This window comes from Macrotis lagotis, chromosome 1 (assembly GCF_037893015.1).
Source record: "Macrotis lagotis isolate mMagLag1 chromosome 1, bilby.v1.9.chrom.fasta, whole genome shotgun sequence".
NCBI lineage: Eukaryota > Metazoa > Chordata > Mammalia > Peramelemorphia > Peramelidae > Macrotis > Macrotis lagotis.
The window spans coordinates 765532879-765560282 of NC_133658.1; the positions used below are offsets into that span (position 1 = coordinate 765532879).

The 27404-nt window shown below is 39.6% G+C and overlaps 1 protein-coding gene across 2 annotated transcripts in view; it reads left to right on the forward strand.

Moving 5' to 3' along the window:
• The first annotated feature begins 469 nt into the window (after positions 1-469).
• Positions 470-27404, forward strand: part of PIWIL4 (piwi like RNA-mediated gene silencing 4) — a 92694-nt gene continuing 65759 nt past the window's right edge. The window contains exons 1-2 of one of the 2 annotated variants that reach the window (XM_074216482.1): positions 470-550; positions 22107-22193. In XM_074216482.1, coding sequence (XP_074072583.1) covers positions 22113-22193 — 81 coding nt within the window. In that variant the 5' untranslated portion in view covers positions 470-550; positions 22107-22112. Of the gene's footprint in view, positions 551-21714; positions 21747-22106; positions 22194-27404 lie in introns of those variants that run through there. The other variant, XM_074216483.1, reaches the window with a different exon arrangement.

Here is a 27404-nt window from a genome sequence, read left to right on the forward strand (position 1 = left end):
AGATTCATAGATTGTCAGGGCTGAAAGGATGTCTGAGATATTCTGACTTTTGTCGCTATTCAGTTATTTCATTCATGTTCAACTCTTTGTGACACCTTTTGAAGTTTTCTTGGCAAAGGTACTGGAGTGGTTTGGCATTTGCTTCTCCAACTCATTTTACAGATGAAGAAACTGAGGCTAACAAGGTTACATGACTTACCCAGGGTCACACAGCTAAGTGTCTGAGGCCATATTTGAACTCAAGAAGATGAGTTTTTCTGAATCCAGGTCTGGCCCTCTATCCACTGTGCCACCTAGCTGCACTATCTTTTTTTTTTAACAGAGAAAAATCTACGTTTTCATCAAACAACAAGATTAATAGGTAATCAGTTAAAAAGTGATTGACTGAAGGTCAAAGAGCTAGATACAGAACTATTTACTTAGGATCATGATTTCTCACTGGTAAGTCAGTGTCTTTGTGCTATTCCATATTGGCTCCCACGAGCAACTGGTGGAAAGAGCACTGAACTGGACATCAGAAGCCACAAATTAGCTATATGATCTTGAACAGGTCAGTAACCCCTCTAGGGCTCAGCTTCCTCCTTGCTAAGGGGAGAATTGGTTGAGAACATCTTTAAGGTCCTTTTTAGTACTAATATTTCCTTTTTTAAATTAATTTAAACATGTTTTAATGACTCCAAAAACTGCCCCCCTCTCCCCAGGACATACAAAGATAGTGGTCAACATTTATCTTTTTGCAAGTTTTTGAGTTTCACATTTTTCTTTTTTTTATTCATTTTCATCCATTTACACATGCATGTTTTCAATGTATAAAATTTCCTTCCACCCTCCCTTCCCACCCCACCTCCCCTCAGTGGTAAACATTTAGTATTATACATACATATTTTGGTAAACATGTTTACAGATTAGTATTAGTTATTTTTGGTATGAGGAATTAGGCTTAAGGGAAAGAGATACACGAACTAAGTTTTATAAAGTGGTCCTCAGATTCTTAAAGGGTTGTTGGGTTTGTGTGTGTGTGTGTGTGTGTGTGTGTGTGTGTGTGTGTGTGTGTGTGTTTTGTTGTTTTGTTTTTCTTCCTCTGGATGGGGATAATATAGTCCATAGCCTATCTTGATACAGTTGTCCTAGCTCTCTGGACTGCTGAGAGGAGCTGCTTCCATCAAGTTTGCTGATCTCATAATGTTGTTATTGATGTGTACATTGTTCTCATGGTTCTATTCCCTTTGCTCAGAAATAGAACCTGTAAGTCATTCCATGTTTTTCTAGAGTCTGATCATTTATGGTTTCTTGTAGAACAATAGTATTCCACAGTATTCATGTACCATAACTTGCTTCGCTATTCCCCAATTAATGGACATCCCCTCAATTTCCAAGAGTTCCACATTTTTCTGCCACCCTTCTTTCCCTCCCCACCATGGCAGAAAACACTCATAGGCCGTACACAAACAATTGTGCTTAACATAGTTTTATATATTGTTCGAATATTTTCTAAAAGAAAAGTTGCATATACCAGGAAGAAAATCTCAAAGGAATTAACATCCTATATCTAAGATGATTCTTAAGCTTTCACAATTCTATATTCCACTTGTGTGACAATGCATTTTTATACTGAGCATGGGAGCCAGAATTGTCACAGAAGGTCAACTTCAGTTGCCTCTGAATGTGATGAAGGACAGTTTGCAATTTTCCACCTCCTTTCCAAGATTTCACTCATTCACAGTTTGAAAAGAAGAGGGCAGAACTCAAAGCAGCAAGTCTCCATTGATGCAAGCCTCAAAGTCATGAATATGATTAAAGCACAGAGTTCACAGATGTTTCATCGATTCTCAAATATATCTAGGAAATTGATTTTGTATCAACTAGTACCATAGACACTAAATAAAGCAAGCTACCTAATAGGGACATGTTTATACTTGTAGGTCTCCATCACATTAGAAGGAAGCTTTGTGGTTCTTAAAAAAGGATTAAAAACCTCTGGGTAACAGGTCAAGTATGAAGCTGTTAACCACTGAACTAACAATTTTGTTTCTGTGGAAAGCATTTGGGGTGTGGAGACCTTAATTTAATTCACTACAACTTTTTTGGGGGGCAAGGCAATGGGGTTAGGTGACTTGCCCAAGATCACACAGTTAGGTATTTATTAAGTGTCTGGGGTCGGATTTGAACTCAGGTCCTCCTGACTCCAGGGCCAGTGCTCTATTCTAGCTGCCCCAACAAATACTTTTTAAGAAAGGAAAAGTCCTATGCTAAACTCTGGAGTTGGATAAAAATTAGAAACAGTTCCTACTTTCAAAGAATTTACATTCTATCTTGAAAGGGAAGGTTGGAATACAAGTGTACACAATTAAGTTTCCTAAAAAGAAAAATTTAGGAGGAAGAGAGCACTTATGATAGAGGCTGGGATAGGGCAAGGGGAGCAGGGAAGTTTTCAAAGTGGAGGCATCTTAACTGAGCCTTTAAAGAATGTATTCAAGTTAGAATACAAGTTAGAACTGAATGTATTCAAGTTAGGAAGAACAGTTTATGCAAATACATGGGGATGGTAAATGATCACATTTCTCTTTGAGAAACTTGGAGTTCAAGAAGTCTGGAATTTAGAGATCATTTTTAAAAGGGAAGTGGTATGGAATAAACCTGAAATGCTAGGTGGAAACAGACTGGGAAAGACCTTACTTAAATTCTAGGTTAAGGATTTTTGACTTCATCCATTAGACAATGGGGAGCCACAAAAATATTTTGAGCAACACTTAACTTATAAAACATCTAATGTTTCAAATATTAAAAGGGGAAAAGGTGAGGTGGGATGGAGAAGGGGAAGGGGAGTGTGGTGGAAAAGGGGAAAATAACAAGAGGAAGGGAAGGGAAAAGGGAAAAAGGGAAAGGGGAAAGAAAGGGGAGGGTGTGATATAGGAGGGCAAACACACTGAAGGGGGTGGTATTCAGAAACAAAATACTGGGGAATATGGATAAAGGGAGGAGAAAGGGGGAAAATACAAATGGAAGGAAGGTAGCATGGAGGGCAATAAAGAACTAGTAATCATAACCTTGAATGTGAATTGGATGAACTCTCCCTTAAAATGTAAGGGAATAGCAGAGTGGATTAAAAACCACAATCCTACAATATGCTGCTTACAAGAAACTCATTTGAAACAGAGAGATACATATAGAGCAAAGGTAAAAGGTTGGAGCAAAATGTATTTTGCTTCAGCTGAAGTAAAAAAAAGCAGGGGTAGCAATCCTTATCTCAGACAAAGCAGCAGCAAAAATAGATAGTGTTAAAAGAGATAAGGAAGGAAACTTTATCCTCCTAAAAGGTACCATAGACAATAAAGTCATTTCAATATTGAATATATATGCACCCAGTGGGACAGCACCCAAATTCTTAGAGGAGAAGCTGAAAGAACTATAGGAAGACAAAGACAGCAAAACTCTACTAGTGGGAGACCTCAACCTCCTACTATCAGATCTAGATAAATCGAATCATAAAATAAACAAGAAAGAAGTTAAGGAGGTAAATAGATTGTTAGAAAAATTAGATATGGTAGACTTGTGGAGGAAACTGAATGGAGATAGAAAGGAATATACCTTTTTCTCTGCAGTACATGGAACTTATGCAAAAATTGACCATGTACTAGGACATAAAAACCTAATGATCAACTGCAGAAAGGCAGAAATAGTGAATACATCTTTCTCAGATCACAATGCAATAAAAGTCATATGCAATACTAGGCCAAGGAGATATATAGACCCAGAACAAATTGGAAACTGAATAACCTCATTTTAAAAAATGAGTGGACCAAAAAACAAATTATAGAAAGAATTAACCATTTTATCCTAGATAATGATAATAATGAAACAACATACCAAAACCTATGGTATTCATTCAAAGTGACTCTCAGGGGATATATTATAGCTCAAAATGCTTACATGAATGAATTGGAGAAAGAGGAAATCAATGAACTAAACATGCACCTAAAAAAATTAGAGAATGAACAAATCAAAAATCCCCAATTAAATACTAAATTGAAATTCTAAAAATTAAAGGAGAAATTAATAAAATCGAATGCAAAAAAACTATTGAATTAATAAATAAAACCAAAAGTTGGTATTATGAAAAAGCCAATAAAATTGATAAACCTCTGGTCAATTTAATTAAAAAAAAAAGAAAGAAGAAAACCAAATCGCTAGAATCATAAATAAAAAAGGTGAACTCACACCAATGAGGAGGAAATTAAAGTAATAATTCAAAATTATTTTGCCCAACTCTATGCCAATAAATTTGATAATCTAAGTGAAATAGATGAATATTTAAAAAATATAAGTTGCCCAGGTTAAATGAAGAAGAGATTAAATACCTAAACAACCTTATTTCAAAAAAAAAGGAATTCAACAAGCCATTATTGAACTCCCTAAAAAAAAAAATCTTCAGGGCCTGATGGATTCACAAGTGAATTCTACCAAACATTTAAGGAACAATTGGTTCCAATTTGATATAAACTCTTTGGAAAAATAGGGAAAGATGGAACTCTGCCTAGCTCTTTCTATGAAACCAATATGGTGCTGTTACCTAAACCAGGAAGAGTTAGAACAGAGAAAGAAAATTATAGCCCTATTTCCCTGATGAATATAGATGCAAAAATCCTAAATAAAATCTTAGCAAAACGATTCCAAGTTATCACTAGGATTTATTCCAAGAATGCAGGTTTGGTTCAATATTAGGAAAACTGTTAGTATACTCAATTATATCAACAACAAACCCATCAGAAATCATATGATCATATCAATAGATGCTGAAAAAGGTTTTGAGAAAATACAGCATCCATTCCTATTAAAAACACTAGAGAGTGTAGGAATAAATGGACTGTTCCTTAAAATAATTAGCAATATCTATTTGAAACCATCACCAAGCATTATATTCAATGGGGAGAGGCTAGAGGCATTCCCAATAAGATCAGGGGTGAAACAAGGATGCCCATTATCGCCACTACTATTCAATATTGTATTAGAAATGTTAGCATCAGCAATTAGAGAAGAAAAAGAAATTGAAGGAATTAGAAATGGGAAGGAAGAGACAAAACTCTCACTCTTTGCAGATGACATGATGGTCTACCTAGAAAATCCCAAGAAATCATCCAAAAAACTACTGGAAACAATTAGCAATTTTAGCAAAGTTACAGGTTATAAAATAAACCCTCATAATTCCTGAACTTTTCCATATATGTCTAGCAAGATACAGCAGGAAGAGCTAGAAAGAGAAATCCCATTCAAAGTAACCTCAGACAATATAAAATACTTGGGAATCTATTTGCCAAGACAGACTCAGAATCTTTTTGAAAACAATTATAAAACACTTCTCACACAAATTAAATCAGATTTAAATAACTGGGCAAATATCAACTGCTCATGGATAGGTAGAGCTAATATAATAAAAATGACAATTCTACTAAAACTAAACTGTTTAGTGCCCTACCAATCAAAATTCCAAAAAAATTACTTTAATGAGTTAGAAAAAATTGTAAGTAAATTCATATGGAGAAATAAAAAGTCAAGAATTGCCAGGAGCTTAACAAAAAAAAAGTGTAAAAGAAGGTGGCTTAGCCTTACCTTATCTAAAATTATATTATAAAGCATCAGTCATCAAAACTGTTTGGTATTGGCTAAGAAATAGAGTGGTGGACCAGTGGAATAGACTAGGTATAAAAGCAGGAGATGATTACAGTAATCTGCTGTTTGATAAACCCAAATAGACCAGCCATTGGGATAAAAACTCCCTCTTTGATAAAAACTGCTGGGATAATTGGAAGTTAGTATGGGAGAAACTTAGATTAAACCAACACCTAACAGCCTTTACCAAGATAAGATCCAAATGGTTACAGGACTTAGACATAAAAAACAATACTATAAGCAAATTAGAAGATCAAGGATTAGTTTACCTGTCAGATCTATGGAAAGGGGAGCAATTTATGGCTAAGGAAGACTTGGAGAACATCACCAAAAACAAATTAGATGATTTTGATTACATTAAATTCAAAAGCTTTTGCACAGATAAAACCACTGTCACCAAGATAAAAAGAAATGTAGTAAATTGGGAAACAATCTTTACACCTAATGATTCTGACAAAGGACTCATTTCTAAAATATACAGAGAACTGAGTCATATTTTTAAAACAAAAAACCATTCCCCAATTGACAAATGGTCAAAGGATATGAAAAGGCAATTTACAGATGAGGAGATCAAAGCAATTCATAGCCATATGAAAAAATGATCTAAATCATTAATTATTAGAGAAATGCAAATTAAAGCTTCTCTGAGGTACCACCTCACACCTCTCAGATTGGCTAATATGACCAGAAAGGATAATGATCATTGTTGGAAGGGTTGTGGGAAATCTGGGACACTATTATACTGTTGATGGAGCTGTGAACTCATCCAGCCCTTCTGGACAGCTATTTGGAACTATGCTCAAAAGGCAACCAAAATATGCATACCCTTTGACCCAGCAATACCACTACTGGGTCTATACCCTGAAGAGATGATGAAAAAGGGTAAAAACATTACTTGTACAAAAATATTTATAGCAGCCCTGTTTGTGGTGGCAAAGAATTGGAAATCAAGTAAATGTCCTTCAATTGGGGAGTGGCTTAGCCAACTGTGGTACATGTATGTCATGGAACACTATTGTTCTATTAGAAACAGGGAGGGATGGGATTTCAGGGAAGCCTGGAGGGATTTGCATGAACTGATGCTGAGTGAGATGAGCAGAACCAGAAAAACACTGTATACCCTGATAGCAACATGGGAGTGATATTCAACCTTTTAGGACTTGCTCATTTCATCAGTGCAACAATCAGGAACAATTTTGGGCTGTCTGCAAAGGAGAGTGCCAGCTGTATCTATATAAGGAGCTGTGGAGTTTGAACAAAGTTCAAGGACTATTACCTTTAATTTAGGAAAAAAACAGATATCTTATTGTCTGATCTTGTCACCTCTTAGACTTCTCTTCTCTTCTTTAAGGATATGATTTCTCTCTCATCACACCCAATTTGGATCAAGGTACAACATGGAAACAAAGTAAAGACTGACAGAGTACTTTCTGTGGGGGTGGGGGGGAGAGCAAGATAGGGTGGAAAATTGTAAAACTCAAATAATATCTTTAATAAAAATTAATTTAAAAATATTTTGAGCAAGGTATTTAGGTCTATGCCTTGAGAAGATGATTTTCTCAACTCTGTGGAGAATGGGTTAGGGATAATAGAGGGATAGTAAATGTTTACAGTCATTAGAGGAGGGAGATGGAGTTAGACCAAGACACAGTTTGAAGTCTAATCAGCAGTACTAGAATTTTAGCATTTTTCTCCTTTAGTTTCTTAAGTCTAGGCAATCAATTAAAAAAAAACCCTTAATCGTGATTTCTAAGGTGCAGAACACTAACACTGAAACTTTAATTTTTAGGGTCTCTTTTATGGACTTTGGCAAGCCCCTATCAAGAGCCTGAAAAAGAGAACAATTAAAGAATAATTAGAGAATAATTAAAAAGTTATTAGAGTCAGTTGTAAGAGGTGATGAGAACCCAACCTGGGATGAATATTGTTTAATACTGGACCCAACTTGTTCATTTGTATTTTCTGCCCTATTTATATACAGTGATGAACAAATTCTATAGCTTGTACATCACCTTCATATTATATTCTGGGCAATAGCTATTTTTCATCCATTTGGTATTTCATTTGTTGATGGTTAATGCAAACATTTTTTCCACTAGGGATTATTGAAACCAGTCTTTTCTCAGAAATCCTGCTAGGTTTCAGCACTTGATGCAAGCAACACAATGCCATCTGCAAAGAGGAGTACATAGAAGTCATCATTTACAAAATTGCTTTTCAGCTTGGACATTGAAATGGATCTTTAGCCTTCTTCAGAGCCAGCTTGGTGGCATAGAGGTTAGAGTGGTACACTTGGAATCTTGAGTTTAAATTTGGTCGTAGACACTTAATAGCTGTGTGACACTGGCAAGTCATTTAACTTCTTGCTGCCTCAGTTTTCTCATCTGTAAAATGAGGATAATAGAATTTACCCCCCTCCCCAGAGTTATTGTGAAAATAAAGTGTAATTATATTTGTAAAGTGCTTTGCAAAATTTAAACCAATACATATATTTGTATGAGTATATATGTTGCGATCCCCTGACCAACAGGAGAACAATTCAGCTCAGGAGAGAACAGAAATACGCATACACCCAGGTGGGGAATTCCAGCAGGACAACTGGCAGAACCAGTTTATTGAAAACATCAATCAGTTCTTATAGAAGAAAACCACAAAATTATCATACAGGATAAAAACAATGTTATTATTTTGTTTTGGGCAGGATTTAACCCAGCAGGATGTAACCCAAGTCAAGAAGTTTGGAAACAGGACTTGGACAAGTGAGGTCATGAATGATGCAGTTATGTTATCAAATCACAGTTCCATGGAGGCTTTCAACTCAAGGGTCACCAGACCTCTCATCCCAAACTCACTTGAGTAGCCTCTAAATATAAATACACATATGTGTGGGGGTATTGAAACCCTAACCCAAAATGATTTCTTAGAGTCCTCTTAAAGTGGTAGCAAAGAGTTAAAATTTAATTTGGTTCTTGCAAGAAATAGGGCAGTTCCTAACTCTCTATGAAAGAGAGAGCAGGAAAAGCCGAATTACAGAAGCTGAAGCAGGGTTAAAAAAACTACAAAAACCACAACCCCCTTCCCCTCCTCTTTTCTGCTGACCCTTACAACAGTTGGTCAAATCTTATGGTTGGAAGAGAAGAGGGGAGGTTTGCCTGTCTTTGTTTACACCTTATATGTTTAGGGTAACATAATTTTTCTAGCTGGAGATCTGGGTTCTCAAGCTCACCTGATTCTTGAGAAATAGAAACTGAGGCCTATGGCTTAGACTAATTTAGCACTATATTTCTGAAAAGTCAGCATTTTTGCCCTTCACAATCCCTCCTCTTATTTATTTTATTCTCTGCTGACTTTTCACCCATTCTATCCCCTATTCTACTTGAATTTTTGTAATAACTCCTCACAGTGCTGTTCAATTTCTTCATCTCCACTATCTGGGCTCACAGGAGTCCAACCTTCTCTCCCTAACATCAGCATTTGGGCCTTGGTCTTCAGCCAAAAGTATTTGAGGGAGAATTTTATGAACTGTACTAGTAACCAACTGTATCATGCATGGTATACAGGCAGGGAGGATTATCAAGACACCTAATACTAGAATTTCATACCACACTAATTGATGCCACCAGCTCTCTCTGAACCAAGCCCATCATGAAATATTAAAGGGAGAGTTCCAATCTGGACAGGGACATGGGCTATTTTTCTAATTTCTGTGGTGATCTCCTTCACCAATTTTCCATTGTCATCAATTTTCATACAACAAGTGGACAAATTCAATTTTCCACAAACACACCCTTCCTCAGACAACAGATAATCTAACACTATTTTGTATTCTATGACAGCTTCCCTAGTTTGGGTGATCTCATCTGCCAATAAGTCCAGTGCCTTTGCCATTTGATTAGTTATAATTTCCACTACAGCCTGAAGTCTAATGATTCTATTTAACATATAGATTGGTGTCCTGTATCCCCAACTCCCATCTTGTGCCCACATAGCAGGGCCACACTCCTTAATTATCCTTTCTGGGGGTGAGGCATTGCCCCAACCATTAGCATCTCCAGTTATCATTAGAGAAGTATCTATACTCCGTTTCTGGTTTCCTATGTCATCATATATTTGAACACCTAAAGAACTTCTTATTTGATCTGGGAGGAAAAATAACTTAGGTCTAATTAATCCTATGTAGCAGATCCCTGTCCAATTTAGTGGGAGTTGTGTATAGGCTGTTTGCCCTAAATACCCAATAATGCCCTTCTAGAGCCACATTTTTTTTTCTGGAAAATCTTGGTCTGATTATATTCTGTTACAGGGTAATACTGCATATCCTGACCCCCTAGAGGGCCTCTGTCATACCTCATCTGCCCATCATTTTTATACTGGCATTTCCACAATTGTGGCCCTTCTTCTCAGCTACATCTCTCAATTCAAAGTTCTCCATCTCTATTTCGGGCACTCCAAAGTAATAAAGAACCCTTCCTATCCTCTGTCATTTAACCATCTCCAACTTTGGAGCTGAGTAGTCAGGGGACCATTGTTCTGATTATACTTTTTATATTCTGCTATGGATAAGTCACCTTTACATCTTCCCACTCCACTGAGTATATATTGGCAATGATTCTCATCCATTTTTCCAGTATGATATCTAACCCCGGTGCCATCCCACTGTACATGGTTCCTATGCTTACTGTAATCTGGCATTAATTGTATATTGTCATCCTTAGCAGAGAAAGTCTACCTGCAACTACTTTGTCCTAAGTTAAGTCCCTTCCCAGTTTGGTTAAGGCAATATCTCCCTGTCATGGATTCTGCCAGTGGCCATTGGTATTCTTCCTTCTCATTACAAAATCCAGTTCCATTGTGTACTAAGGACTTTTTACTCAATAACTAAACAGGATCAAGTGGAACCAGCACCCATGGCCATGTGCTCAATCCTCGTGCCCCCCCCCACATCCAACAGTTGGTTACATTGAAAATATTAGCAATGGTTTGAATTAAGTTCTGAAAAGTGTTTGCCTCTTCAAAGAAGGTGTCTAAAACTGAGGCCTGATATAACAATAGGCTCAAATTTAAGAGGGACACTCTCAGAACATGATATCTAAGGCACATTTCTGCAGGATTGTAGTCTTGACCAGAGCCTAGAAAGCAAAGGGGGCCAACCCCAGGGAGTGACACTGTAATTGCACCCAGGAATGGGTCCCATATGGAAATCCCTCATATTATATACAATTATACCAGCTAGGAAGCAAAGGAGTGATAACAAAATTATAACAAAGGGGAGAATACCAAGAATCCTCCATCTCCTGGGCAAGGTGTTGGAGAGTTCATTAGTCCTATACTCTCTTAAAATGCAGTTTCAATTCATTTATAGGTTCAGAGTCCACAGTCCATTCTTTTGGTGGATTCACAAATCCTTTTACTCTGCTATGGTGGGTCCAGCCTCACTCCTGGGTCTGCACATCAGTGTCTGAGGTCAGGAGAACCTGAAATAGTCCCTCCCAATTCAGAGTCAACTTTTCCACATTCAGATCAACACCCACTCGCCTGGTTCAAATTTGTGGACTGCAAACCCTAAAGGAGGAGTCTGTGCAATAAGTCCTTTTAGTTGAATGTCTTTCAAATGTTGGGCCAGTACCTTTATATATATATTCCCTGACAAACATCCTTATTATCTAAACTAGGATCCCATTGTTCAATTGGGCCAAGAAATGGATGGCCATACAACATCTCATAAGGAGATAACCCAATGTCCTGTCTAGGCTTTGTCCTGATCCTTAACAATGTAAAGGGCAGGCATTTGGTCCAAGGTAATTGTGTCTCAAGAGACAACTTTGTTAATTGTCTCTTAATTTCATGATTCATTCTTTCCACTTTGCCAGAGGAGGGCGGATGCCAGAGGGTATTTAGTTCCCAGGAAATTTCCAAGGTTTAAGCCAGGAACTGGAGAACCTTGGAGGTAAAGTTGTGTCCCTTGATCTGAATCAATCCTGTCCATACTGGGGAATTACTTGTTCTAGCAGAATTTTGCTGGCCATGGGGGCAGTTGCCCTTGAAAGAGGGAAGGCCTCTACCCAGGAGGTCAAATGGTCTACTAACAAGTATTTGAGGCGGCCAACAGGAGGCAGCTCAGTAAAATCCATCTGTATGCTCTGAAAGGGTCGAATTCTCAGAGGCTGTCCCCTTGCCGGTGTTCGCTCTGGGCAGCCCTATTTGTTCTTTGACAAATGAGACACCCAGCTACCAATTGCCTGGCTATTATATGGAGGCCAGGAGATACATACTTGGCTAAGACTGCATTGTGCAGATTCTGGACTCCCCAATGACTGCCTTGGTGTAAAGTCTGCAAGACTTGCCTCATACTTGCTTTGTTCAGCACTTCCCATCCATCGGGCAAATGCCAGTGTCCCTCATTGGACTCCTTAGCCCCCAAGTCCAACATTTTCTGCTTTTTATCAGTAAAGGATGGTGGAAAGGTACATGAAAGAATCTTTGGTATTAGTAATAACATACCTTTCAGTCCTCCAAGCTTTCCTTCCCCAGCTCTCTGAGCCATCTCATCAGCAAGATGGTTACCCCTAGCTTCAAATAAGTTCCATGATTGATGTCCTTTGACATGTACTACTGCAATAATGGGGATTTAAGCAAATTGTTTAAACTTCTCTTATTAGGGCATTGTGGGCCAAATATTTCCCTTTACTATTTATCATTCCTCTCTCCTCCCATATTTTCCCAAATATGTGTACCACTCCCCAAGCATATCTGGAATCATTATAGATAGTCTCTCCTTTGTTTTCCAATCCTTTTAATGCTTGGTTCAGTGCATACAGTTCACAAGTCTGAGCAGACCATCCTTTTGGAAGGTCTCTGGCTTGAACAACTGTATTTTTATTCCCATCTTATAGCATATCCATTCATCCTTTTTCCTTCTACCATCCTTGAGGATCCATCTACAAACCAATCTTCCCCACCTGGAATGGGTGATTCCTGTAAATCCTCTCTCACTTTAGTCTGAAAATTCACAACTTCCAAACAACTGTGTTCTAATTGCTGAGAATCCTTGGGGGAAGCAGACAGAAACTTGGCTGGACTCTGGGTATGATCCTGAGTTAGTATTAAATCATCCCTTTTTAAGAGAATTGTTTCATATTTTAATATGCGAGAGTCTGTTAACCACCTCCCAGCTTTTTAGTTCAAAATTGTCCTCATCTGATGTGGTACACTCACAATAAGACCTAATTTCTATAAAAGGGCCACCGGGTGTGGCTGTCCTCCTTTTATTTATGCTAGTACCCCCAAGGCCACTGCTTCTTCTGAATAAGTAGAATGGCATGGCTGGGGAGGCAACAATAGTACGGGGGGCAGAAACCGAAATAATTCTTAATTGCTTAAAACTCTCTTTACCTTTTGAATCCCATAATATCCTACCTTGGTCTTTCCTCTAATAGATATTCATGCAGTGCCTTTGCATAAGAGTTGATCCAACTCTTGCAATGCCCTAACAGTCCTACAAATTTCCTCCAACCCTCTTTATTCTTGGGTTTGGGAATATAGAATGTGTGTGTGTGTGTGTGTGTGTGTGTGTGTGTGTGTGTGTGTGCATCCCTTCAACCTGGGAGGAATCTACCTAAATATTCTACCTCCCTTTCAGTAAATTGCAACTTCTCCCAGGACACTCTAATCCCTTCTGCCCCAAATTGTTTAATGCTCACTTCTAGAGAGAAGGGGGGGGGGGGGATTGGTGTTCCAGCTAAAGCTGTGCCTGCTGGTAAAGATGAATAGGGTGGAAAGAGAGCAAGGAGGGGGTCCCATGGGTGAGGTGGGACCTCTCTTTCCTCCTTTTTCTCTTCTTGTGTTTTCCTTATGAATAGCTGGGTGTCCCGGAGCCAGAGAGTTGCATATAGCTCTTTCGGGGCTCAGCGGGTCCCTGTCATTCACGAATAAATTCAACCTTTGACATATCCAATCTTAGGCAGGGCCATATTTGGGCCATATTACTCTGCCACCCAAATTTTATCAACTCATATGAAACAACAATATTTAATTAGCTTTTATCTTATCCTTACTTTGATACTTTGGTGATTGGTCCCAATCTTGCAACCGGCTGCCTAATGGACTGTCCTTTGGTATTTCCTAATCTCCTGCTGAAGCTTTAACTTCAGATTGTTCTTTTTCCCCATAATTTAGCATGAGTTCCGACGCTGGCACCTCCGAGTCTGTGACTCAGTGAATCATCCTAGTCTCTACTAGGCTCATGGTGGGGGTTGCCCGCCAGCAGTCACCCTAGAGTGCTTGGTGCTCCAATGAACCAACTACCCTTAAGACTCACCAGATTGCATACCTCTGGGTTAGACGCGTATAAATTGCCTGACTGCAACTCCACCTGCAGGTTTTCCTTTGGGGAAATTTCTTGGATCTGTTCCTGGTCTTTGCTTCCATTGAGTTACTCCGCTTCAGGTCATTTGTCTCAGGGAGGGGGAGACTCCACACCAGCATCAAGGACTGTTGGAGTAAAACTCTCAACAGGCGCCTGCCCTTGAGCTGAGTCAGGGGTCGTCTCTCCCTAAGACCACTATCCTGAATGAGCCCCCCAAAATATGTGGGGTATTGAAACCCTAACCCAAAATGACTACTCGGAGTCCTCTCAAAGTGACATCAAAGAGTTAAAACTTAATTCGGTTCTTGCAAGAAGTGGGGCAGTTCCTAACTCTCTATGAAAGAGAGAGCAGGAAAAGCCGAATTTCAGAAGCTGAAGTAGGGTTAAAAAACACAAAAACCACAACCACCTTCCCCTCCTCTTTTCTGATGACCCTTACAGCAATTGGTCAAACTTGATGGTCCAAAGAGAAGGGGTGGGGTGTTGCCTGTCTTTGTTTACACCTTATATGGTTAGGGTGACATAATTGTTCTAGCCAGATATCCGGGTTCTTAAGCTCACCTGATTCTTGAGAAATAGAAACTGAGGCCTATGGCTTAGACTAATTTAGCACTATGTTTCTGAAAAGTCAGCATTTTTATCCCTCACACATATATTTGTACTTTGTTATTAATAATAATAAATAATTGTAAAGATTTTAGGATAGTCCTTGGTGAGAATGCATAGTTCAATTCAGTTTCTTTTCCCTTTATTGTTTTCTTTGGTGATTATTTTCTCTAGCTGTTTCCCATGCCTGAAATAATCTTCCCTCTCCTCTTTGGTTACTGCTTTCTTTGGCTTCTGGTGTACCTACTAAAACTTCATCTTCTATTGGAAACCTTTCCTAACCTCCATTAATTTCACCGTCATCCTTCTTTTAATTATTTCTTATATATTCTGTATATAGCTCATTTATGCATATTTGTTTGTTTTCTCCCCCATTCAGTTATGAGTTCCAGACTGTCTTTTGTCTCTTTTCATATCCCCAATACTCAAATGCTTAATAAAAATGATGACAAAATTCAGGCATATGGGGTTAAGTGACTTGCCTAGGGTCTCACAGGATTGGCTCTCACCTGGCTGTAGGTCTTGTACTCTATTCACTGAGCCATCTAGCTGCCCCGAAGGAATATTTTAAAGTCCATGTAAAAACACTAGCAAAGTCCTTTCACTAGCAACCTGCTATAAATAAAAACAAAAACTCACATTTATATAGAACTTTACAGCTGATAGTAATTTTCTCCTAGCAACCCAAGGAGATAAACACTATTATTATTATTCCCATTGAGAAGATTCAAGCTAAACCCAAATAATTTACTCATAGTCATGTAGCTTCTAAGGAGCACAAATATCTCTAAAATCCAGGTCATAATAATGATGATAAATAACACATTTTTAAAGCATTTTGTAATTTTCCTGGTAGTATAAATATTACAGATGAGGAAAAAGGGATGCCATTCATCCATAGCTCTACTAATAGTTAAAAATTTAATACTAAGCTACATTAATGTAACCATTAATATTTTATAAATATTATCTTATTATCATCTCACAACATAATGAGGCAAGAACTGTTAGTATTATTAGTTCCATTTTACAGATAAGAAAACCGAGCATTAGACAGATCAAGTCCCCAGTTTATGGTCACAAGACTACTAAGTGTTGATGTTAGAATTCAGACTCAATTCTGATGCCAAACCCAAAGTTCCTTCTGTGTTACTGAACTGCCTCTCTAGTATGAGTCATTGATGAAAAAGTCTATCATCTGGGATAGTGAAAAGCTTCAAGTCCATGTCATATAGGTACAGTGCCTGCCAAATAGGTGCTTAATCAATGCTCATAGATTATAAGGAAGAGTTGAAGAAATGAGAAATAGCCTGCAAATGAGAAGATGGAGTAGGAGATGGGGAGGAAAGGGAGAGATGGGAGAAATGTGTGTTGAGGAGAGGATGCATGATTATTGGTTTCAAATATTTGAAGAATATTACAAGAGTGATTAGATTTATTTTGTTTCCAGAGGGAAGAAGCAGAAACAATGGGTGGAAACTACTAAGAATCAAATTTGAATTTGATGTCCAGAAAAACTTCCTAATAATTAAATAATTTATGATTGGAAAAGGCTGTCTTAGGAAGTAGTTGATTCACCTCTTTGGAGATTGGATAACCACTTGCTAGATATAAGATAATAGGGTTTCTTTTTCAAATTGATTGCTTCCAAGGTCAATTCTAATTTTAAAATTCTATGATTTCTGTACAAAGCCTGGACTACAGTAAGAGAACTATAAGCTTTTTTTTTTTTTTGCTAGATATCTTCCACTCACATTGCATCACTTCAAGGTCATTTGCCTTCAGGAAAATCATTCTAAGATAATTTTAAAAAACCTTTTATTTTGGATTATGTCCTTAGGGGCTAAGCTCTGTTTTAAAAGACTATATATTCTTTTTTTTAAAAAAAAAAAACATGTAGGGGCGGCTAGGTGGCATAGTGGATAAAGCACCGGCCTTGGAGTCAGGAGTACCTGGGTTCAAATCCAGTCTCAGACACTTAATAATTACCTAGCTGTGTGGCCTTGGGCAAGCCACTTAACCCCATTTGCCTTGCAAAAACCTAAAAAAAAACCCCATGTACCATTGTGTTACATATATTTCCATATTAATCATACAGTCAAAGAAAAATCAGAACAAAAAAGGGAAAAACCACAAGAAGAAAAAGCAAAAAACAATTTAAAAAAGGTGAAAATAGTACTCTTTGATCAGCATTCAGATTCCATAGTCCTTTCTCTGGATGTGGATGGTAGTTCCCATCATAGGTCTTTTAGAATTATCTTTCATGGCTTTGCTGAGAAGAGCTAAGTTTATCATATTTGATCATCAAACAATGTCACTACTAAGGTGTACAATGTTCTGGTTCTCCTCACCTTAAACAATACTAGTTCAGGTTTTTCTGAAACCCGTCTGTTCATAGTTTTTAATAGAATAATAATATTTCATTATATTCACATACCACAACATTTTCAACTATTCCCCAATTGATGGTCATCCCCCTCAATTTCTAATTCTTTGCCACCACAAAAAGAACTGCTATGATTACTCTTGTACATGTGGATCTTTCCCCCTTTTTGGTGATCTCTTTGGGTTACAGACCTAGGAGTGGCATTGTTAGATCAAAGAGTGCACACAGTTTTATTGCCCTTTGAGCGTAATTCCAAATTGCTGTCCAAAATGGTTGAATCAATTCACAATTCCACCAACAGTACATTAAGCACTAGATATTCTTGAAGCCTGTGGACTTTGTGCCTCTTGCAAGCATTCTAGTGTCACCAGTAGCAAAGAGATGGCAGAGATTAATAATTAAGGACTTTTACCAACCCTGCTTTCCCAATGCAGGGAATACTTTATGACAGTGTTAAAAAAAAGTGAGAATTATCATAAAATAATGCTAGACTGAATTTTTTCATTATTATATTTAGAGACAGAAGGGACTGGTAGCCATTTAATTCAACTCTTTCATTTTCCAGATGGAGAAGGGGAGGAAAAGGAAATAAACTATTATGTACCAGGAACTTTTTCTTTAAAGAATTGTCTCATTTGATTCAGATAGGGATAGAATGCTTACAGAAGTCCCTTCTGAGATTTTGTGATTTATTAACAAATAAATCCCTATGAACTATAGAGAGTAGAATTTTTCCTGGCACTAAAAATATGCATATTTATTAAAAATATTAAAATCTATTCTTCATTGTACCCTCCTACATTCTAAGTAGTATACAGCTTTGTTTGTTTGCTTTACTGGGCTTTGCAGATTTGCATGTAAGTCCCTATAGTCATCATGTACCACAAAGAAGAGAAGGAAAAATCATGATTGCAAATAGTCATTATTTCTATTTTTATCTTATGAGATACATTTTCCACGACAGTGTCAGATAGATTGGCGGTGAAATCTGACTGCAGAGAGACACTTAGGCATGTTTTTAAGCCTTTATGGCCAAATTGGAACGACAATGTACCGACACAAACCAGGTTGAAAGAGTAAAGTAGAAGCTTGGGAAAGGATGAGGTTCCTTGATCAAATTTTATTTTTCCTTTGCTCTTCTTTCTGGCATAATCTTATCAGGATCCCAGAATTTCATTTTGAATGGAATGCATTTGTTAATGTCTACTGAAGAAAATTTCAGAACGGTCACATTTCCTAGGGACCACCATAACGATGTAGCTCTGAACTACCAAAAAGATTTTACCATGTGACCTTTAATAAGTCAATCAAACTCCATGCCTCCATTTCTTCATCTGTAGTATGAGGGGGTTGGTTATACTTTGCATAATGGACCTAAAGGCAGGAAGATTTGATTTCAAATTTCACCTATGATACTTATTAAACTTGGGTCTTCTGGAAAGTCATTAAACTTTTGAGTCTTAGTTTCTTCATATGTAAAATGAGGTCATTGGGTTAGATGGCTTCTGAGGTGCCTTCAGCTCAAGAAATGTGATTTATGAATATAGAATCCTCACTCTATATTCATATAACCTCACAGTCTTGAGTCTCTTCCATATTTAAGTGAATGAATGAATGAAAAAACACTTATTAAATACTCTTTGCCAGTCCCCATGATATATCTATGATTTAATTATCTTTCCACAAACTTGTGGAGCAAGTAATGTAAGTATTCCTATTTCCATTTTATAGGTGAGGAAATTTAGGTTTGAGGGTGCTAAGTGACTTGCTTGACATCCTTCTGTCATTGCCAGAACTTAATTGCAGGTTGTGTGATTGAGTACTAAGTTCTAATAGGAGTTTGTGTTTTGATAGAGATAGACTTTAGCTACAGGGAGGGCAGATGATTTTTTTTTTTGATGAATCAACAACCCACAACTATTACAAGAAGGAAATAGTTACTAGTTGTTTCCTGCCCTTCTTTTCATACTTATCCTTCTTTCCCCTTTTGAGATTACTTGATTTCATCATCACCTACAGATTTCATATCCACTACATTTGGGAAAGAGCACATGGGTCCAGAACTGTTTGCTACTGCAAAACTCCATCTCTTTAGTTCAAATATTCTGGTGATTAACCATGGTGGGAATCCTGGAACACTGGGATCTCAAAAGAATTCAATCAATCAATTAATCAGTCAGTGTGAATCACTGAGCATCTGTTTTGTACCTATGTGCAAGACACTGCATTAATGCTGGGGACATAAAATCATTAATGAAACGAGTGAAAGCTAAACATAAAATAAAAGATGATGTAAAAATGTAAAGTGGAGGGGAGGCTAGGTGGATAAAGCACAGGCCCTGGAGTCAGGAGTACCTGGGTTCAAATCTGGTCTCAGACACTTAATAATTACTTAGCTGTGTGGCCTTGGGCAAGCCACTTAACCCCATTTGCCTTGCAAAAACCTAAAAAAAAAAGATGTAAAGTGGTTCTAAGTAGGTTCTATCATCTCACTAAGAAGAACTGAAGTGCAAGAAGTGACTTAAATGACATTAATGAGCAGATGACTGACTGGAAGAGCTGCTGCAGAAGGGTCAATCATGTATTAGAAATTAAATATGATAAATAGATGGATAATTTGAATGGTACTTTGGTAAGTGGCATATTATATATATATATATATATATATATATATATATATATATAGATAGATAGATAGATAGATAGATATATGAAGTCTATCTCTATCAAAATACAAACTCCTATTAGAACCTGGCTTGGTTCAGATGCCATGTGGACTGCACACACACACACACACATATTTCCAAATCTAGGGAGCAGTTATAGGTGGCCCAGTGGATAGAGCACCAATCCTGGGGTCAGGAGGACCTGAGTTCAAATCCAGCCTCAGACACAATAATTACCTAGCTGTATGACCTTGGGCAAGTCATTTCATTGCTTTGCAAAAAAGCTACCTCTATCAAAACACAAACTCCTATTAGGACCTGAGCCTGACTTGGTTCAGGCCCCATGAGGGCTGTATATATATAATTTAATGTTGTTTTAAGCCTTTTATATTCATTATCCCATTTAAGCCTCATGGTGATTTCTTGAAGATGGAACAATAAGTAATATACCAATTTTAGAGATGTGAAAATTGAATTTCAGAAAAGTTAAATGATCTGTCTCAGTCATATAGTAAATAACAGGGGCAGGACATGCACCCAAATCTTCCTGGCTCCAACCTCTAACCTCTGCTGTTCTTCCTCTCCAAAAATTAAACAAATATTTATCGAACTCTCTAAAATTCACAAATTGCTTCTCCTATATTTGAGCTTTACAACAACCCTGTGAAGTAGATACCACAAATATTATCCTTCTCCTACACATGAGGAAACTAAGTTCAGAGAGATTAGTCGACTTGTCCAAGACCTTAAAAGATTATGAACTGGGGCGGCTAGGTGGCGCAGTGCATAGAGCACCGGCCCTGGAGTCAGGAGTACCTGAGTTCAAATTCGGCCTCAGATACTTAATAATTACCTAGCTGTGTGTGGCCTTTGGCAAGCCACTTAACCCCATCTGCCTTGGAAAAAATCTAAAAAACAAAACAAAACAAAACAAAGATAATGAAGCAGAAGACCATCAGTTGGTTGAGAAATCAATATTGTTGGTAGTTACGCAAAGTAATAGCAAGAATATAGAGCATCTTGTTGTTGTTGTTAAGTGACGTGCCCAAGGTCACAATGTCGAATCTGAACTCAGGTCTTCCTAACTTCAGAGCCGCCACTGCGCCCTTTGCACCATGGTGCATGTGGAATAATGTTTTGCATTTGTACGATCCATCAGATGCTTGCCTTCTCAAAGAGGTAAATTGGAAATTAAAATTTTAAAAAAAAGAATCTTAAAATTTTTATATATAATTTGAAAAAAACCAAAAATTGCAAAAAAGAAAATAACTTGCAAAAATAAAGAAAGCAGGGCTCCTAGTAGGCCTCGAGGAGCTCCAACTTAACCACGTGGTCATTCTCAGGGGTGGGGGCGGTTTCCGACTCTGAGCGCTGGTGGGTGGTGCCTGGGCCCTGGGGGCGGTGCCTGGTTTCCGGGGGCGTGGCCCTGGCCCTGGGGGCGGTGCCTGGTCTCCGGGGGCGGAGCCTGGGCCCTGGGGGCGGTGCCTGGGCCCTGGGGGCGGTGCCTGGTCTCCGGGGGCGGAGCCTGGGCCCTGGGGGCGTGGCCCGGGCCCTGGGGGCGGTGCCTGGGCCCTGGGGGCGGAACCTGGGCCACGGGGGCGGAGCCTGGCTCGGTCAGGCGCCACGTGGGCCTCGGGAAGCCCTGCACCCCGAGGAGGCCGGAGCCCCAGCGAGGCGGAGGAGCTCGGAGGTAAGCTCTGCGCCGCCCCGCGCTCTAGCTCCCGGGTGCCCGCCGGCGCGGCGTCTCCAGGGCCTGCGGCGGCTGCTGCCCGGGACACCTGGCGCCAAGCCTCGACGGCTGCTCCCCAGGACGCTTGGGGGGCCCGTGGGAGCCCCTCCCCCCACCCCCGCGCCCGCTCCTGGCCCGTGCGCCCAGAGCCCGGCCACCCGCGGGCCTCTCTCCCTGGATCCGGATCCATCCACCCAGACGGAGCCGTGGGCATGGCGCGCTTCGGGGGCAGGGACTTTGGAGCCCCTTAAGGCCTTGATTATCGCTGGGTTTTCTCTTTGCATGGTGTAGGCACGGCGCCGAGGCCGGCGACACTCGCATGCGCAGGTACGGCATGGGGCGCCCTGGCCTGGACGGCTCCTAGAATTGTGGGGACCTCTAGGTGGCACCCTGGAGTCAGGAGGGCCTGAGTTCAAATTTGACCTCAGACCCTTAATAATTATCCAGCTGCGTGGCCTTGGGCAAGCCACTCGACCCCATTGCCTTGCAAAAAGAAAAAAAAAATGATTTTCAACTCTGCCCCCTCCCCATTCTCACGGAGTTCCCCTCCCCTCCCATTCTTGCCCAACACAGCAAACCTTTGCAGCTTCAGTAGCGGATACCCTTATTCCTTGAGAATACAGAAAAAACCCCCACCAAAAACCGAAGTGGAGGCAGATTGGCACAATAACTAACGTTTTCTTACAGATAAACATGTCTGGAAGAGCCAGAGTCAGAGCCCGAGGGATCTGCATAAGTCCAGAGCACAGAGAGCAACCACCGACCTCATCTAGGGTCTGTATCAACCAAGTTAGACATTTATTTGCATCTTGAGCCTTTCTTTCCTATTTCTCTGTTCTAGAAAATGGTCTCCCTTTGATGTTATCTTTCCCTTCCCTTTTAGTGATATATCACGCTGGTGACTTTCTTCTAAGTACACTAGATCCATGAAGTTAAGAAAAAGTCTTTTTTTTTTTTAAATTGTATGCTGTGTCCTCATAACAATTGAGGTTGAGAAGTACGGAGTGATCTTAAAGTCATCCGAGGGCAGCTAGGGGGCATGGTGGATAGAGCACAGGCCTTGGAGTCAGGAGAACCCAATTTCAAATGCAGCCTCAGACACTTAACAGTTACCTAGCTTGGGCAAGTCACTTAACCCCCTGGCCTTGCAAAAACAAAAAAAAAAAGAGAAAAAAAAGTCATCCAGTCCAACTGGCTCATTCTATGAAGGAGGAAATGAGTCATTTAGCCTTGTTTGCCTCAGTTACCTCATTCGTAAAATGAGCTGAAGAAGGAAATGACAAAACACGCCAATGTCTGCCAAGAAAACCCTAATTGGGGTCACAGATTTGGACACGACTGAATATAATATGATGGATCTGTGCTTCTTCCCTTTCCCCTTCGACTCAGTTTCATGCAGAAGCTACATCCTACCCAAATAAAAATGGCGATTACACAAAATAGAGAGCTTTGGTCAGACAGTGGAAAATATTTTGAGTTGTATTTCCAGTGCCAGAGGGCCAACTTAACCAGGGCCAGAATTAGCATCTGGTTAAGTTACTATTTTTAGGCAGTTTTATGGAGTAACTGAGCAAATTGCAACTTTTCTGGGTCTCCATTTCTTCTTCATCTATAAAATGAAGTTTGGATTCTGTGATTTCTAAGTTTCCTTCTTATTCTGAATCTAGGATTCTATGTTCTTATGTACTATAGTACAGACAACTAGATGGCACAGTGGATAGAGTGTCAGTCCAAGAGGCCTTGAGTTCAAATGTGACCTCATACACTTGATACTAGCTATGTGACCTTGGGCAAATCGCTTTATCCCGATTGCCTTACAGCCAGGACCATCTCCAGTCTTCCTGATTCATATCTAGCTCCTGGACTGAGATGACTCTGGAGGAGAAAGTAAGGCAGGTGACTCAACACAGCAACCCTCATTCCTATCCAACTCATGTTCTTGTCATGGCATCACCTCCCTGATGTCATAATCCCCTTTGAGAACAAAAGACAGACAATAATAGTTTACTATGTTCATATGCACTATTATACAGTTTTTATTTTTGACATATGTTTTAATTAGGAAGATGGGAATGTTGGCTTGTCATTCTTGATACAGAGGAATCTACTGAGAGAAGAAAAGTAGAATATTATATTTTTGGTTTGACTGGTTTGCTTCATCAATCAAAGGAACTCTACCTGTCTGTTTGGGATTTACAGTCTTAAGAGCGTTATCAGAAGCATGCAAAGGTTAAGTGACTTGCTCTTGACTTTCCATTTAGTTTATGTCAGAGGCAGAGGGTGAACCCACTCATTCTGGCTCCAAGGTTGATTCCTATCTCTCATGCTATGGTTTTACCATAACCTTGATTAACCTAGTAGGAGCTGGGTTTCTATAACATCTCTGGAAATACAAAAAAATATCAAAATATAGAACCCCCTCCCAGCAATAATGCCTGTGGTCTGCATTTCTGTATCCATTTTCTTTCCTCTTGATTTCTTGATTAATTACTTTATTAATTTAAAAGACATTTATTAAAATCTTGCTTTATGCAGGGGCTGGAGGAAAGATAGGAAATTCAGATAAGCCATAAGTCCTATCTATCCTCATAAACTACAGTCAAACTGAAAATTTACAGGGACTCAAACACCAACTTACTTTTTTTTATTTTGTTTTTTCTATTTTAATTTATTTACTTATTCTTATTTTGTACAAATAATTTTTTATACATTACTAAAATATTCTTGTTTAAGAGTAAACATAATGCCCCCCCCGAAAATATGGACTTGAATAAGCGATAAAGTAAAGGGGAGAGAAAAAAATTAAAATTAAAATTAAAAACAATAACGATAATAATTATTATTATTATTGTAGGTATGGCTAGGTGGCACAATGGACAGAGCACCAGCCCTGAAGCCAGGAGCACCTGAGCCCAAATCCAGCCCCAGACACCCAACAATCACCCAGCTGTGTGACCCCATGCAAGCCACCCCAACCCCATTGCACTACAAAAACCAAAAAAAAAAGACCCAAAATAAAATAAAATACTACTACTACTAATAATAGTAGGGGTGGCTGGGTGACAGACAGATCACTGATCCTTGAGCTAGGAGCACCCAGGTCCAAATCCAGCACCAGACAACCAACAATCACCCAGCTGTGTGACCCCAGGCAGGCCACCCAGTCCCATTTGCCCTGCAACAGCCCCCAGAAAATAATAATAAAAAATGTGCTTCAGTCTGTGTTCTAACATGACCAACTCAGTCGTGGGTGGATCACATTCTTTAGGGTAAGTCCATCACAAAAGTTATTTCCATATTTTTCCACCCTTGCCATTGCTGATCGCAACTCCCTCCATTCATACTTCTCTACTACCATGAACTATCTTTTCTCTCTCCTTTCACTCTGACTCTGCTGTAGGGTAGCTGAGTGCCGCAGCAGACAGATTCCCAGCCCTGGGGCCAAGAAGCTCCAAACCCACATACCACCCCTTACCCAGCATCCACCCAGCCCTATGGTCCCAGACAGGCCATCCAATCCCAGCCCCTTGCAAGAAGTAAAAAAGAAAATGTGTAATATCTGACCACTTTGCCCCCATGGTCCATCCTCTCCTCCATCACTCACATCCCCCCCCTTCCCCCTGTCCCCCTTATCTCCTTACTACAGATATCTATACCCCATTGAGTATATATGCTGTTTCCTCTCCTAGCCACCTCTGATGAGAGCGAAGATTCCCTCATTCCCCCTTGCCTTCCCCCTTCCATATCCTTGCAATAGCTCATTGTAATAAAGAAAAATCTTATTACATGAAACATCTTAGCCAATTTCTCCTCTCCTTTTTCTTTCTCCCACTACGTTTCCCTTTTATCTATTGACCCCATTTTTACACCACAATATATCTTCAGATTCAGTTTTCTCTGTGCTTCATGTATAAAATCTCCTTCTACCTGCTCTATTAAATGAGAAGGTTCATATGAATATTATCAGTATCATTTTTCTGTACAGGAATACATGTAGTTCATCAACATTAAGTCCCTCATATTTTCCTCTTCTCCACTCTATGCTTCACCTGAGTCCTGTATTTGAAGATCAAACCTTCCATTCAGCTCTGGCCATTCCAACAGGAACATTTGAATTTCCCCTGGTTCATTGAAAGTCCATCTTTTTTCCCTGGAAGAGGATGTTCAGTTTTGCTGGGTAGTTGATTCTCGGTTGCATTCTAAGCTCTTTTGCCTTCTGGAATTTTATATTCCAAGTCCTGCGAACTTTTAATGTAGTTGTTGCTAAGTCTTGTGTGATCCCGACTGCAGCTCCATGATATTTGAGTTGTGTCATTCTGGCTGCTTGTAATATTTTCTCTTTGACTTGGGAGTTCTGGAACTTGGCTATAATATTCCTGGGGGTTGTTTTTTTTTTTGAATCTCTTTCTCAGGGAGATTGGTGGATTCTCTCCATTTCTATTTTGCCCTCTGCTTCTAGGATATTAGGGCAATTTTCCTGTAATAATTCTTTGAAAATGATGTCAAGGCTCTTTTCCTGGTTGTGACTTTCAGGTATTCCAATAATTTTTAAATTATCTTTCCTAAATCTGTTTTCCTTATCAGTTGTTTTTTTCAATGAGATGTTTCACATTTTCTTCTAATTTTTCATTCTTTTGGTTTTGAAGTATTGAGTCCTGATTTCTCGTAAAATCAGCAATCTTCCTGAGTTCTATTCTTTGTCTGAAGGGTTTGTTTTCCTCAGAGAGCTTTCTTATCTCTTTTTCCACCTGGCCAGTTCTGCTTTTTAAAGCATTCTTATCCTCAATAACTTTTTGAACTGTTTTATCCATTTGACCTAAGCTGGTTTTTAGCATGCTATTTTCTTCAGCATTTTTTTGGATCTCCTTGACTAAGCTGCTGACTTCATTTTCATGTTTTTCCTGCATCTCTCTCATTTCTTTTCCCATTTTTTCCTCTATCTCCCTCACTTGATTTTCAAAGTCTTTTTTGAGCTCTGTCATAGCCTGAGCCCAATTTCTGTTTTTCTTGGAGTCTTTAGATGCAGGAGCTTGTACCTCCTCATCTTCAGATTGAGTGTTTTGAGCCTTCTTGGGATCACAGGCAAAATATTTCTCAATGATGTTCCTGTTTTTTCTTTACTTACGCATTTTTCCCAGCCTGGGCCTGGTTTTGGGGTACTTCCTGAGCTTTTGGGACACTCCCACAAGGGTCTCAGTGTGTGAGGCTCTGTCCTCCTTCCTGGTCTGTGAATGACCATAAGGTGGGGGGGGGGACTTGCTGTTCTAAGGGGGTGCCTAGACTGCGATCAGGATCTGAATGTGGTCAGAACCCCAGAGTCCTGTTGCAGAGGACAGAGCTCTGCAGTCTCTCTCTTCGTTCCCCTCTCTCAGCTCAATGGGCTCATACCCTGGGGGCTCTTGCTTACCGGCACCACCTGCTTCTTTTTCCTGGATCTGGACTGCCTTGGCCATGCTGCTCACTGTGTGCCCTGAGGGCTGGGCTTCACATGCTCACTCTGGCAGAGGACCGCCCCGGCCACCCCCCCTTCCCCCCAAGTTGAAACTGCCTCCTCTGCTGTGGTTCCCAGCACCCTGCGGCTGCCTCCGGGAGGCTCTGACGGGCCACCCCCTGACCCGGTTGAGCCAAGCCTTTCTGCTCTTTTCCAGGTTACCTTGGGTTGGAGGATTGCCTCAATGGATCCCTCTGTGAGTTCTGTCTCTCGAAAATGTAGTTAGAGTTCTTAGTTTATAAGTTTTGCTCCAGATAAACTGAGAGAAGGTCCTCTCCTGTCACCATCTTGGCTCCGCCCCTCCAACTTATGGTTTGCAAAGCAGTTTTCCTCACAATAATTCTGTGAGGTAGATAAATTCTGTGAGGTAGATAAATTCTGTGAGGTAGATAAAACAAATATTATCCCCCCATCTTATAAATGAAGAATTTGAGATTCAGGGAGTAAATGACCTAGAAAGTTGTGATTTTTCTCACAGAGTCTGATCTCAGAGA